The 15967-nt window shown below is 41.0% G+C and overlaps 1 protein-coding gene across 2 annotated transcripts in view; it reads left to right on the forward strand.

Moving 5' to 3' along the window:
* CPNE4 (copine 4) overlaps positions 1–15967 on the forward strand; it is a 437398-nt gene that overhangs the window by 89260 nt on the left and 332171 nt on the right. For both annotated transcript variants that reach the window (XM_056520653.1, XM_056520655.1), the window contains exon 2: positions 14011–14197. In XM_056520653.1, the coding sequence (XP_056376628.1) occupies positions 14027–14197 (171 nt within the window). In that variant the 5' untranslated portion in view covers positions 14011–14026. The remainder of the gene's footprint in view (positions 1–14010; positions 14198–15967) is intronic.

Consider the following 15967-nt stretch of genomic DNA (forward strand, 5'->3'; position numbering starts at 1 on the left):
CGTTGAGGGTGCACTGTGTCCCTGGATGGCCTGTGGGAACATGCCTACTACAGGTAGTGTTTAATGGATATATACTATTTCATTTATTGATTTTGTGTTGATCTTGTATTGATGTATACACTGCCGTACTGATATTAAGGAGGATACAATACTCTATGCAGTGTTCCTTTTATTTACCATCTTTTGATAATCAGGACCAGGGCACTAGTGCTATTCTGGGGTATATGTTTTTTAGGGGTGGGGTTGTCTGTCCTTTCGTTTGTAATTGTTTACATAATAAAGTTTATACTATTTTTTGCATGAATCTTGCATTATTGGTGATTATTTCATGGTGACAATTTTAGGAGTATTACCATAGGTGGTTTTTGTTGCCATTTCTATTTGTGTCACATTTCAGAGGAAGAGTGTAGGTTATACTTATGCAAAAGATGTGTCTTTATTAAAGGTTTAAAGCCATGTACAGGAGTATAAGGTGACGTGTTTCAGGTGCGTTAGAAGCACCCTTAGTCGTACATAAGTATGAACAAAGCACAAAACGTTCTCTTATAGGGAAAACCATGTGACGTTCACAGGTGAGATACATGAATTGGTAATCTCACTGGGGCACATGTTAACCCTTAACATCACAAGATAAATCAAAAATACATAAAAACCTGTTCACACATGGAATTTGAGAAAAGAGAACAGAAGAATCTATAATACAACATATTTACATATCATGTAGCTGTAGGAAACTGTTATTGTTGTAACATATTAATCAGATCGACTGCCAACAATGAGGGAAGAAAAGATGTGTATTAATTGTTCCAGATACACATATCAGAGAAATGTAAGTCTCAATGAGCGCATAGGAAATAAATGTTGTTATAATTTACCTGTAAATATTTTCATGAAATAGAACCTATACACAAACCAGTCAGATTTGTATATGTAGAACGTGGTGCTCAATCGCAAAAAGTAAATAATTTGAGCACCACGTTCTACATACACATTCAGCCACTATATGGTCTCCTCATGCTTCAGCCACATCCAAGCTGTGTCATTCAGCCACTATATGGTCTCCTCATGTTGCTAACATCTCCACGCTGTGTCATTCAGCCACTTTATGGCCTCCTCATGATGCAAACACCTCCATGCTATGTTATTTAGCCACTATATGGTCTCCTCATGCGGCCAACACCTCAATGCTGTGTCATTCAGCCACTATATGGTCTCCTCATGCTTCCAACACCTCCATGCTGTGTCATTCAGCCACTATATGATCTCCTCATACTGATGCCACCTCTAGGCTCTGTCATTGTTCCGCTCTGCGGCAGTGATTCTAAAAGCGATGCATGTAATCCGCATGTTATTCTGAATAACAGTATTATTTTACTACCCCCAGCACACTCCATATGCATGTTAGAACAAAGCAAAGTTTTCTACACCCCTATTGAGGCTCTCTGTAGGCCACAAATAGCCATTTTTAATAATAGATTTGTCGTGAGTAAATTTTACCCGAAACGAGAATTCGGCGAGTCGGCCGAATCAAATTTTTCAAAAGTTTGCTCATCTCTAGTGCTGTGTTAATGCTTCATCTACTTGTAACGATAACTCACTGCTGGAATGTCCCGACCTCCCTGCACATGAAGGGCTACTCTACTGTAACTATAAGTTATAAGTTAAGGAGCTGCTTTCCAACATGTCATCTAGAGCAGTGGTCTAAAACTGTGGCCCTCCAGATGTTGCAAAACTTCGACTCCCAGAATGCCCGGACAGCCATTGACCTCATGCTCAAGCTTGATCTGCTTCCTGACTCCAATAATGCGATCGGAATAAATCCCTGGATCAACATTCTATCCACATAAATTTAGTATCCGTAATCTGTAATATTACATTTTTCCAGAAAAACATCCAGGCCCCCCTGAACTTATTTATTGAGTCAGACATCACAACATCATGTGGCAGAGAGATCCATAGTCTCACTGCTCTTACAGCAAAGAATCTCTGCCTGTGATGATGGTGAAACCTTCTTTCCTCTAGACGTAGAGGATGCCCCCTGGTCAAGGTTACTGGCCTAGGTATTAAGAAAGATCTCTGCACTGTCCATTCATATATGTGTACATTGTGATGAAATCGACCCTAAGGCGTCTTTTCTCAAAACTAAATGACCCCACGCTTGAAACCTGTCTTGGTCCTGTAATCCTCCAATTATCTTTGTTGCCCTCCTCTGCAGTTCAACCATATCCTTCTTATATACAGGTTCCCAGAAATGGACACTATACTCCATATGTGGTTTAACCAGTGCTTTATACAAAGGCAAAACTATGTACTTGCCACAAGCCTCTATGCCTTTCTTGATACAGAGTAAATGGTCGATTCTCAAGGACTTTGAGTTGTATATAGGTGCGGCCTGGCAATGATCACTAAAGTTGAGCTTACTGTCCACCAGTACCCCTACGTCCTTTTTTGGTAGTAGTTTTACCTAATAAATTATTATTTAGCACATATTTGTACATTTTGGGGGAGATTTATCAAAACCTGTTCAGAGGAAAAGTTGCTGAGTTGCCCATAGCAACCAATTAGATTGCTTCTTTCATTTTGCAGAGGCCTTTTCAAAACTGAAATTGGTTGGTTGCTATGGGCAACTCAATAACTTTTCCTCTGGACAGGTTTTGATAAATTTCTTCCTTTGATTTTACAGCCCAAGTGCATCACCTTTCATTTATCCCCATTAAACTTCATTTGCCATGTCTGTGTTCAGACCTCCTGCTTCCCCAGATCCCTCTGTAATATTATATTATCCTCCTTTGTGATGATCACCCTACTTAGTTTAGTGTCATCTGCAAATATAGAAATTGTACCCTGTAATCCCTCTACAAGGTCATTAATAAACATATTGAAAATAAGTGGGCCCAGTACTGACCCTTCCCCACTAGTAACTGTCACCCAAGCAGAGTATGTTCCATTGATCCCCATCCTCTGCTTCCTGTCACTAAGCCAGTTTCTAACTCATTTATATGTATCCTCCCCTAGTCCCAGCATCCTCATTTTATGTACTAACATTTTGTGTGGCGCAGAATCAAATGCCTTAGAAAAGTCCAGATATACAACATCCACAGCTTCACCCCGGTCCAATCTATAACTGACCTCCTCATAGAAGCTGATCAGATTAGTCTGACAGGACTGATCCTGCATAAACCCTATCATGTTGCGTTGTGAGAAGCAGTATTACTAACCATGTGCAGTTGTGCTTATATAAGCATAACACTATTATATACTTTTCTCCCTCTTTTTGAGGATCGACATTTCACTGCAGCTCCCTCTGGGGAACCTCTGGTAACCCTTCTGATGAATCCTTGAGATATAAAGATAAATTGCAATGCAGAACACTCATGTAGTGCCTCAAAACGCTGTGTACTGCAGGATCTTTAAAGGTGAAAATGACACCATATTGTGCAAGTGCTTAAAATTCTACCAATTTATTGAAATGCTATGCTATGCTGGACCAGTGCGTTCATCAGGCAGCAAATGCTGTCAATGAGCTGCAACTCATAAATATTTATTTATTTATTTTATTTATATAGCGCCTACAGATTCCGCAGCGCTTGATATTGAGGACTACAGAACGTGTACACTCTCCATAGACCACAGTTTAAGACTATGATATTAAAAAGTCTACTGCAGAACAAATTAAGTGACACAATCCCTGAATCAGGGTCTTTGTCACTATTTTATGCTTCCCTCAGTGAAGGCAGCATAAATGTGGTGAGAGATTCCCTTTTTTTTTTTTTACTTTGCACCACATTCATTAATAAGATCCTGCTCCCTGCTGAGTAAAATAGCAATAACTGCACAGGGGACACTACTGATGCATTTCTCATTCTGTTAATATCCAGCACAACAACAATAAAGGCAGGAAATGAACAGTAAAATTATGAACTTAGAACTAAGACACTTGATAATGGAAGGTGAGAAAAGATAAAAAGGTGTGAGATTAATAACAAAGGAAAGAAAGCTAAGGAGGGAGATGGGGAGTGATGTAGGGGACTAAGACGACCTGTTCAATATTGTTTAGGTTCTTCATATGTCTTCAAAACAGCTCAAGGTGTCTTGTGGTATGTGGAACCTAAGAAATCTCTAAATCGTAAATCATGTTAGTTGTAAGGTGGGGCGTCCACGGAATTTGAATAGCATATCATCAACTTTTTTTTATGCTTCTCAAACAATTCCTGAACAATGTTTGGGGGGTGGCAGTGTGTATTATTCTGCTAAAACACTTTTTCCATGAGGTGTACTTGGTCTGAAAGTCGACCTTTTCCCTAGAGTGCCTTCTGGTACCATCTCCTTCTCACGTAAGAAATGCACATATCCAGCCATCCATATATACCATTATTCATGACACCAAGCCTCCATCTTGGATTGCTTAATGGTCCATTTCAGATTCTCATATGCCCATCGTAGGCACTATCAGCAGTTGATGACAGTAAGCAGTGGTGCTAGGCAGCCCGAAACGCAATTACCTGTGATTAAGTATTTTTGATGTTTGTATGGGACAAAAAATAGTACAGCTTGAACAATGTCCTGGGCCTCCTTGAGTGCTGTGATCTTGATATGTGTTGTATTGGAATCTGGACTGGTGGTTTGGATGATCACATGCATGGTGGATAGTTTCCAGTGCTGCTTTCTTTTTTGCATTTGTGTAGGACACCTTCTAGGTAGACTTTCCCCTGTAAAGAGAACTGCCATAGGTAGTTTACTCCCTAAAAATAGAACCCCTTGTAGAAAGGACCCCCTTGTAGGTAGCTTGCCCCTATTGATAGGACCACCTGTAGGCAGTTTGCCTTTAGAAGGGACCCTTTGTAGGTAGTTTTCCCTCTCTAAAGAGAACTGCCTGTAAGTATTTTTCTTCCTGTAGATAGGACCCAGTGTAGGTACTTTTCCCTTTGTATAAAATAAACCCCAAAGACAGAACTGCCCCTGGTCTATAGTGGCTGTTTACTCCGTCATCTGTCATATCCATCATCTGAGTGCCACTTTTAACTGTATATGCGTCATAAGGATGCACTTCCAGTTACAAGAATCGTGAAGCCAGAAGAAATTTAAAAATTTCTTTTGAGTTTCTAGGGGATGTCAATGTGTACATCACTTTACTACATACCTTTCTAAATACATTTAGAAGAAAAAAAAATGTGATTGTATTTTATGGTGTTCGTACTGTTTCTAAATGTGTTGAAAGCTAGATATACTGTAAGTAGGTGTGCAGTTCTGCATCCCATAAAAGAAAAACAAGCAGAATGTATTAATATTACTATGTTAACAAATACCCCATCCCCTGCTCAAATTGCTTTTAATAAAATCAGTTGATCAATTTAGCCCTCTATCTGAAATGCCAGCTGCCAATCATTTGTGCATCATAGTCTGGCACTCTAGGAGGGTCAGATACAAGAACTAAGGACCTTGGAATAAAGTATGCAGTATTTCTATTTAATAATTCAGATGAATAAATTTTAGTGCATGTGGTGGCCCAGTACAGGAGTTGCACCCCTGTACCCTAGCTGCCCTGTCCGGCAGACTCCATCCAGTGACCCCTGTGTCCCCCCCCCCCCCCCTGCACCAGTGCCTTATGTATTTACTTCTATGCCTGTTATATAGCATATTGTACATAAAATGTGTTATGCCTTTAGGTAATGTTGTCATGTGATTGTGACTAGGGAAGGTACCAGTGACCATGTGACCTACAGGGTGACCTATGGGACCCCTCCTAGTCTCCTCCATTTAAGTCCTGGGTGGAGCTAGTTCACTCTTTTTGCTCTTTTGCTCTTTAGTGCTGACTGCAGCAAGGTCAAGTCCTAGGTGTTTGTCTGGAGTCTAGAGGTGGCCAAAGTCTACTACGTAGCCACAGATTCTCATGTCCATTTCCCTATAGGTCAATTCAAAGCCTGGAAAACTACAGAAGGGGTGAAGTCAGTCATAGTCAGTCATAGTCAAGTCAGTCCAAGTCAATTGTACCAAGTCAGCGTGGCTCTGCATCAAATTGCCCAAGTCCACCATAAGTCCCAGCAAGCCCTGTGGTCTCTGAAGTCACTGGTCACCTCCATGGACCTAGACAAACTGTATAGACTGTTACATCTGTCTGACTCAGTGAAGCTGCCGTTGTTCCGTAACTTGGCATCAGAGTCATTATTTGCCCCCGTGCCCAGCCCAGGATCCAGCGCCCTACCTTCGGTTGGGGAAGCGGTGAAACCATGCCCTGGCGTCAGGAACACAACTGGTTAATGCCATCTTCCCCAAGGGTAATTCCATCTGCCTTCATCACAGGTGTACGCCTTATGCAAAAAGTAACCCCCCAGTCTAAACTGTGTCCAGATTTGCCGAAAATCTGCACGCAGATGCGAACAAAAATTGCACCAGAAAATGTATGGGACTTTATCATTGAAAAGTGTTTATTCCGAGGCACTTGTGAAATAGAGGGGGAGGTGAAGAAAAGACTGTATTCTGCCATTGTGAACTTTAGAGAGTCTGTACCTGGAAGAATTAATCTGGTCTGGTGTCTCCTGAGCGCGTGAGCAGCTCGCAGGCGACACCAGCTCTGCCCCGTCAGTCCCCAGGGGTGACGCCTCTTCAATACAGCGAAGAGGAACCAAGAGCCGGCCTTTGTAGCATGGGGAGATTTTGTTGACCGAACCAAAACCGGATGTTCCCTGGGTGCAGCCATATTGGAGGCTCCAGCTGCTGCGCTCATCTCCGGCTGGCAATCACAAAGTCCAAGCTGCATCATAGACTCTGCAAACGCCAACGATCATCAGTACCCAGTCTCCGGTGCCCGAATCTGTTGTTACTGTCACGATACCTGCAAAATAGAGGGGGATTGTCTGCTGCAATACCCCCATCAGTCAAACAGAGCTGCTGCAGCACTTCAACAGCCATCTTGAAGGGGAACGCACCCTATTCTTCTTAAAGCGATAGCGCACACAAAAAGCAATGGGATGTCTGAACCCAGCACAAACAGATCAACTGGGCGCCAGCGCCCCTTCATCTCCAGCAGCAAGGTCACCATCTGCTCCAGTGGCCAGGGTCATGCCCCCCTTGCCTCCAGTCAACATCAATGGGAAGACTTCCCATGGGGTTATTCGAGCTTGAAAGAGTCTTGTTGTGCTTGGACGATGTCATCGTGTATTCTAAGTCTTACCAGCAACACCTTAGTCATCTATCAGACGTCTTTCAAGTCTTGATCAAGCATGGGTTGAAGAGGAAACCATCAAAGTGTCACATGCTCAAACCTCATGTCCATTACTTGGGAAGTGTTGTCAGCGCAGAGGGAGTCCAGCCAAATCCTGAAAAGGTGGATGCTGTCAAGAACTTGCCTTCCCGCGCACGGTGAAAGATGTCAGGAGCTTCCTGGGATTCACCGGCTACTACCGCCACTTCATTCCACACTTTTCCCAAATTGCAGAACCCCTCACAGCTCTCCTATGGGTACAGCGAAGGAGAATTATAATGGAAGACTACCTATTGAATGGGCCGAAGAGCAAGAGACAGTGTTCTGAGCTCTTAAATGTCTGCTGACAGAATCACCCATCTTGGCGTATCCAGACTACAGTCAGCTGTTCCGGCTATATACTGATGACAGTTTTGAAGTTATGGGAGCTGTTCTGTCCCAAGTCTAGGAAGGACAAGAGAGAGTGATTGCCTACGCCAGTCGTAACCTGCGAAGAGCAGAGAAGAATGATGCCAATTACAGCTCATTCAAATTGGAGCTTCTCGCCCTTTTATGGGCCTTGACTATAAAATTCAAAGATCATTTGGCTGCCATGCCATTTACTGTCTACATGGATAATAACCCATTGGCCCACCTGAACAGTGCCAAGTTGGGTGCCTTTGAACAGCAATGGGCTTCAAGATTAGCTAATTACAGCTTCACCATCAAGTACAGAAGCGACAAGTCAAACGCCAATGCCTATGCACTTTCTAGGATGACCCCCAGCGAAGAACCACCTGTCGAGGATGTGTGGGAAGACATGGAGATGCCCCTATTTTATCAACGGTTTGTGAACCAGAATGTTGTTACCGCCCTCATGGATGGTGAACCCGGGTCCGAAAAAGTTAAAGAAGACCCGTATACCTGGAAGACTCTCCAAGATGAAAGTCGAATTATGGGAGGTCTGTTAGACTACCTTCTGGTGAAAAAGGTACCAACTCGTCTATGCCGGGCCAAGTGTGACAGAGGAAACGATTGTTTGTGCACAAAGGACTGTTGTACCGAAATTCTTTGGATCCGGTCTCTGGTGAGCGACTTCATCAGATTCTGGTTCCCTAAGAGATGTGGCGATGGTCCTCAACGCATATCATGACCAGTCGGGACACTTTGGAGTCCACAAGACCGAAGCTACTGTCAGGCAAAGATTCTATTGGATCGGAATGCGGAGCAACATTGAGAAATGGTGCAGTGAATGTGCTGTCTGTAACGTCACCAAGAATGTGCGCAAGGACGCAAGAGCATCCCTCCATTCCATCCAGAGTGACAGATCCAACCAGTTGGTCTCGCTAGACCATGTGAATTTTTCTCCTACTCGGTGCGAGTATACCTATGCTCTCACCATGGTGGATCATTTCTCCAAATGGGTTGTAATGGTACCCGTCAAAGATCTCACAGCCAAGACAGTGGCCCAGATGTTCTACTCCAGATGGGTGCAAACCCTTGGGTGTCCAGAAGTCTGTCTTAACCGACTGTGGAAAGGCCTTCGAGGCCCAACTCTTCCAAGAACTATGTTAATTCCATGACTTCAAGAAACTCTGGACCACTGCCTATCACCCTCAGGGGAATGGGCTCTGTGAAAGTATCAACCATGTCTATATCTACATGCTGCGACCAGGCTCTGTGTCAAGGCAAGAAGAATGGCCCCGATTACTACCCAAATTGTTGGAAATTTACAACAATACAGTACACTTCTCCATCGGATACACCCCCTTCTTCTTGATGATGGGACAACATGGGCAACTTCCGAAAGACTGGACATTTGGGTTGCAGGCCCCGATCAACAATTCTCTGCAAGCGTCCCTTGAGTGAGTTTCTGACCATCAGAGAAGGATTCAAGAGTCCAAGGAGATTGTTAGTAAGAAAATGGGCGAGGCCCAACAAAGACAACAGAAGACTACAACCGCCATGCCTATGCCAAACCACTCCAGGTGAGTGATAAAGTCTGGCTACGGAAGTTCCCGAGGACTAACAAATTAGATTCCATCTGGGAGACAGAACCCTATACGGTGACGGCTATACCCTATCCCGAGTCCGCTCTGTACAAAGTTCAGAAGTCTGGGTATGAGCCAAAAGTTGTCCACCGAAATCGCATTAAGATCTGTCTTAAAGATCTGTCTTAAAGATCTGTTACACTCCCTCCCATAGGCTTGCATTGGGGCGGAGCGTGATGTCCCACGGGGTCAGAGCCGTAACGTCACAATACATCGGCACCGTGATCGGGATTCATCAGACCCGGAGCGATGTTCGCTCTGGAGGTTGATGATAGCGGGGTGCTGCATGAAAGATTGCGGGGGTCCCCAGCGGCGGGTCCCCCATGATCAGGCATCTTATCCCCTATCCTTTGGATAAGGGATAAGATGTCTTAGGGCCAGAGTACCCCTTTAAGAGGACTCAAATGTGTGATCTGCTGTACTTTTTTGTCGGATTAGAATAGTTTATACCAGCGAAAAGTCACCTGAAGTGTCATTTATTAACATGTGCAACTTTAGTTTTGTTCCGTCTGTGCAGTGCGCCAGGTATAGCTGGTCGGCATTTATCAAAATGCCTGCACCTTTTGATAAATGACAGCCAATATTTATGAATGAAGTGGATTGAATGTGGTCTGCTGCTGTATGCCACAGTATACATAAGCATTCCGATTTTGGTGGAATGCTGAGAGATACCTATGACATACGGCATAAGCACATTGTTAACATAGTGGGATCTTACTATGTATAATATAAGAGTAGCAAGGTTTCCCATATTCGAGTTAAATTAAATAAATATTGGCTCAGGAGTATAACAGAGTATAATACCATGTCATGAAGACAAAAATCTGAAGAAAACTTTGAGGAGAAAACTGGGAGGGAAAGGAACATTAACCAAGTGAAAATACACTGCTATCAAGATTTAATATGAATCCTACTCTGTAACAGAGTGTGAAATTACTTGTTTACATCTCTTATCTGGGAGCTAGCTGGATACAGGCAATTCACAGAAAAGCTCAAATATAAACCAGCCGAAAATAACAAAGCCCCCAAGTCCTAGGGAAAATGCTTTTATACCCTGCTAGCAACCAGGAGATTAAAGTTATTTCTGACATCACTGTGACATTGCTGGCTACTACTTTATTTTGTGACTGCAAAACTGATATATACATAGAAGCTTAAAGTATTTGCCATTCAGGTAGGATGGATTTTTTGTTCTTTTCTAGGATTTCCCTTAAAGTGTACCTGTCCTTTCTCGTAACCTCTAAGGATAAGCTGTGTACATGGGGAGCAGCACTATTTATGTCCATTTTATATCCTTTATATGGCATTTTTCATCTGATTTCTCCTCTCTGGGCTTCAGGTGAGGTAAATCCCAGCTGCTATGATGCCTCCTATACACTGAACACTCAAAGAAGAGGGGATCCTAATCATCTGTCTATTAATAGTATACCCTATGAAGAAGCAGCAGTAAGGTTGACATTATAAAGCAATACTGAGCTGTCTGAGCTGTGAATTATACCCTGGGCTGAGATCTGTTACTCACAGATGTAGTCTCTATGCCGGTGTTTCCCAACTCGGGTGCCTCCAGCTGTTGCAAAACACAACTCCCAGCATGCCTGGACAGTCTTCGTCTGGGAAACACTTCTCTATGCTGTCCCCATTTGCTTCTGGTTCTGTCCACTCACTTCTCCTCCAATCTCCCTCCTTGCCCCTTACCACTCTATAGACTGTAAAATGGTCCCTCAGTTGCAAGTCATTCTTGTAAAGACAAGATGGAATTGAGCTGAAAGTCAAGACAGCAGCCTTATTATAGGATAAATAAGTATTTTTCTTTGATAGGATATATTACAAACTTTCTTACACCCATTTGTAATATTGGTTTATGTAAAGTTAGTTGAAACGACATTGACCATTTGAAGTATCTTCAAGAAGGAACCATAACTGGTGCTGTGGGGAAAATGGGTTAGGTAACTATCACTCATTTTTTTTCTTTTTTTTTTTTACCCCAGGCCTTGCAATATATAAAATAAATAAAATAAATAAACTGACTTTATTATTACTATATTCTTATACAAAAATATTATTTAGGTAAAGAATAGAAAATTCATGCTTTAAAAAGTATCTGTCAGCATTCCTGACAAGTCTTTTTTTTAACAACTATCTGTATTCTTCATGATACAGTAATTCTGCTTTGAATATTGTGCCATTCCTCAGTTTTCTCTCCTAGAAGCAAATTTATAAATACTGATGCAGACTATGTCAAATCTAGCAGAAAATGTAGCACCACGTGCGATGGGGCCCCCACATGGTTCGTGGGTGTCCATCATGTGACAGAGCTGCCATGTTTTATGTTTTTTCTGTGCCTATGAATCAGATAAACTCAAATGTAAATGGGAACCTAGCCTAAAACTGACATGTCAGCAGAGCTACCTGATCCTCTTTAACCTTTTGAGGACAGGCGATAAGCCTTTTTATGGCAGTTATTAAGGGTACTTATTCTAGCCCACCATGTACATAGTTTGTGGGAATTATGGGGTTTTCTAGTTATAATGCCTTATAAGATGTCTTTTTGATGTAAAGTTGATAAATGTGCTTTAAAAGTTTACACTGTGTTAAAGTTCTACATTTTGTATTATATTATATACTCATTCTGTGAAACTTTGTATGGTGGTTAAAGGACGTATCCTTGTAAGTTTCAGGTCATGGATATTGGAAAATATACGTTTATTTATCAGGCAAATATTAAAATATATAACATTCAAATATGGTATATATAGAGAGCCTCTTTGGTCAATATATAACACTTATAAAATGTAACACTTATAAAATATGTTATGTAAACCACACTTATACTACACAAAGCCTACAAAAAGATAAAACAAAATATTAAAAAATGATAAAAATGTTGATACAGATAAAAACAAAAGTAATGATCTGCAAATCAGGATTGCAACAAATAGTGACTAAGGGATCGGCTCTGGCACTTGGGTAAAAATTGGTACCGCCTTAAATCATAAAGTCACACTGTCATATGTTATGCTGACATCTGTTGAAAAGTCACACTGAATCTGGGATGTTTAGTTTAAATCAGAGTTCGGCAGATGGCAACACTCGCCAGTCTGTACTCACCAGGATCAATAACATTCAATTAAAATATCTCAGTACGGGCATACTCAGTACGGGCATGCTGTTTCCTATCCTGTGGGTAGGGGATGCGTTTTAAAACACTGTAGTAGCCCTCTAATAGCATGTTTGTATGTAATATTGGTGGTCTAGCGCAGGGCTCAGGTCCAGCAGGAACGCATGGGAACTGAGTCCCTGCACTTTTTTCACAGCAGAAACACTGTTCCCAATAGCAAGAGTCCTGCAGGACCAGCTTTTGAGGGGAAATCTTGGATGAGTTCCCAGACTTTTTTCCCAGGACCTGACTCGTGGTCTAGCAGGGGTGTACTACCCTGCTTCCACCCTGTGCCTTCCGGCAGTAATTTCCACTATCTTACAAGTCAACCCCTTTATGTCGTCTAACGAATTTAACATCTAAAGTTATTTTATGGGTTTTCTTACTTCAAGTTATCATTGTACTGTCTAAAATATTCTAAAATTAAGAATAAGTCCTTGCTTCTTAAGACTGTTCTTGAATCCAGTCACCGGAGGTTGCAGCTGCCAGACTTGTGACTGTAAAGATGAGAAGAGCAATGGCCAGGGAGATAATTATCTTAGGTTGTGGCAGCAGCGATTGCTGGAGCGACATAGAACTATTTCCCTTTAGACAAGCACACTTGGACAGATCTACAGTTGACATATCAGGGTCCAGAAAACTGTCTCTGATGGTGTGTGCCACATTTATCATACATTTTTAAAACCATGCCACCTGTGAACACACAAAAATCAATTATATCAAACTTCTGTACTATGGGACATCCTTATATGCTTTTTAAGATATTCTTTTATGTTCTGATTTTACACTTAGCTCACAGTATAAGACTGGGTACAAACATTGTAATTTGGTTTACATTTTTAGCCAAATCCAGCAATAGGACTGACACAGCTAGTTAGATAAATAAAAACTATCTAATTGATAGTGTAGCCTTAGACCAGACAGTCTAAAAATGCACCAGATTTATCACAGTGGCTTAGAGACAAGATCAAGCCAAGATTCCTGAGACAGCAGAGGATGATGCATTGTCTCAGGAGGGAGGAGCCAGGGAGCTGCTGAGACAACACCAAACTGACAATGAAAGGACTACACAACTTAGTTTCAGGGATAAGCCAAGCAAATGTATGCTTAAGCCAAAGGAATTTATAAATTACATGTCTTGAGATGATAGTTTTATTTAAATATACTTTTCTGATACCAAAATTTTACTTGTCCAAAAAGATATCAACCTATTTATTCTAAAACATTGTCACACAGCTAAACTATTCATTTTCTTTTTCATTTTTGCCTCCATCGGGTTACCAGCATCTGATGCTATTTAGCAATTTTTGATGAAGATTCCACTTCCCATAAACAGATGATTGCTTTTTGATTGAAAGGTTGTTCATATCTGGTTTTCTTTTATGTTGTTCACAAATTCCCCAGGGAAGGGACTTACTCATGTAAATACAGCAATTTCTGTAACTGAAGACTTGATTGATTTAAAGTTTCCAATTTTTTTAATGCAATGCTATTATATTGGAATTGAGGTGTAAACACAGATTACAGGATCGGGCAGCTTCTTTTTGCTATGTTTTTAGTAGGGCAGATTCATGTATATTAAAAATGATGATTCTGAAAATAATATACATTTTCTTTTCTAGGTGTAATATTGAAAAGATGAGTAACATATACGAATCAGCAGCCAATACCCTTGGAATCTTCAACAGTCCATGTCTCACTAAGGTGGAATTGCGAGTTTCTTGCAAGGCGATATTGGACAGAGATGCACTCTCCAAGCCGGATCCCTGTGTTATCCTGAAAATGCAGTCACATGGGCAGTGGTTTGAGGTAAGAAAACAGAATAAACATTTATGAATAATATTACTTGCTTCTAATTATGTCTATGAGTTAAATATAAATGATTCATATTTATTGTCATGGCATTGATCTTCACATTGCACCAATCACCACTTTTAGGTGGGTTCTTACTTAGCCTAGGAACCTTTTGCTCAGTGCAAAGATAAATTCATGTGTGTTAGTAAATAGCTGCCTTCAAATCTCCTCAATAGGTTCAATATTGCTCCATTAACACAGTTTTTCTAATGTAAATGAAAACAAATATTTTATAATAAATAAATTAATTAATATAGAAATTCATAAATAGAGACAAGAACGATATTACACTGTTTTGAGATTTACAACTCAATTGGGCTAATTTTAAGGTTCAGCATAAACTAACAAATCAAAAAAATGAACTGAAATCATGTGAGGTTTGACACAACTAACTATATCGTGCCAGCATCCGGATGAGCATGGAGAAGAATCATTTAGTGCCAGAGTGTGTCAGTCATCTCCTTGCTGTTGCATGTTATTATGTTGTATTTGGTAATTACTATATTGCTTCTTGGCCTGGTCTTTCACCTTAATAGTTATGCATTGGACATAGGCATCTCTTAAATGGAAATAGTGCATCAGTCAAAAAAGACTGCCAAAGCTTTCTGGGTTCTTTTCTTTGTTTTTTTTTACTTATTTTATGGATTTCATTGATCAACCAAAGAATGTAATTCCTGTGTTTTGTATGTGCATCACTTTGGGATAAGCATACATTTTTTGGATACCAAGAATTATGCAGCTCAATTATGGAAACACACTATTTTTTCATCTTTATTTTCAATTTTTTATAATAAAGTAAAACAAAACAGAATACAAGCAAACTCCGGGCAGCAGAGCCCAAGCAGGAATCACACAATACGGCACAATTCAGTGAATCCAACAGCAGAAAGCAGGGTAGAGAAATCGGCATATACAATGCACTGTAATAGAAACTACCAGAATCACAAGAAGGGCCACATCAGGGATGTGCACAGACATTATAGGGGGCATGGGCTGAACTAAAAAAAAAGGGCACCTCCCATAATTATTTATATAAATGTCCACATGATAATGCCAGACTGCCCAGGAAACTTTTAGGAGTAACATCAAATGGGCAGGGGCTCAAGACCCCTTTCAAGTCAACCTGTGCACGTCCCAGGGCCACACACCCCGCAACCCCTGAAGTAGAACCAGCCTGACATGAACAAAACAAACAAGAACACACATACACCATTCATACCCCGGCAATCCACCCCCACCCCTCCACCGCTACTGAAGGACAATCACAGAGTCTGGTTAGACTGTCGAGGCCTCAAGGACCTGCCAAGGCATCCAAACCTTTATTTATTTATTTTATTTCCAGTTCTGCTTACAATAAACATTACAATATAGCAATTTCCAATACAGACGAATGCACCCTGCCTGCTTGGAAAAGAAAAAAGGCATCCAAGCCTAATCGAACTTCTCCAGGCACTTACAACTAAGATACAGGGCATATATAACAGGAAACACACATTTACTAGATTTTTTGTTATAAACTTCTATTAAAATATTCTATATAAATAAAGTACATGAACACTTGAACATGGCCTGACAGTAAAAATAACCATTGAATAACCAGATAAAACAATTGGGCAAAAAGAGCACAATAAAAATGTAAGATCTAACATTAAGATCTTTCTCTTCCTGGTTGTTTAAATCTTTAGAGAGTGTCCTCTACACCTTAGTTTCCATATTAATTTTAAG

This window comes from Hyla sarda, chromosome 5 (assembly GCF_029499605.1).
Source record: "Hyla sarda isolate aHylSar1 chromosome 5, aHylSar1.hap1, whole genome shotgun sequence".
NCBI lineage: Eukaryota > Metazoa > Chordata > Amphibia > Anura > Hylidae > Hyla > Hyla sarda.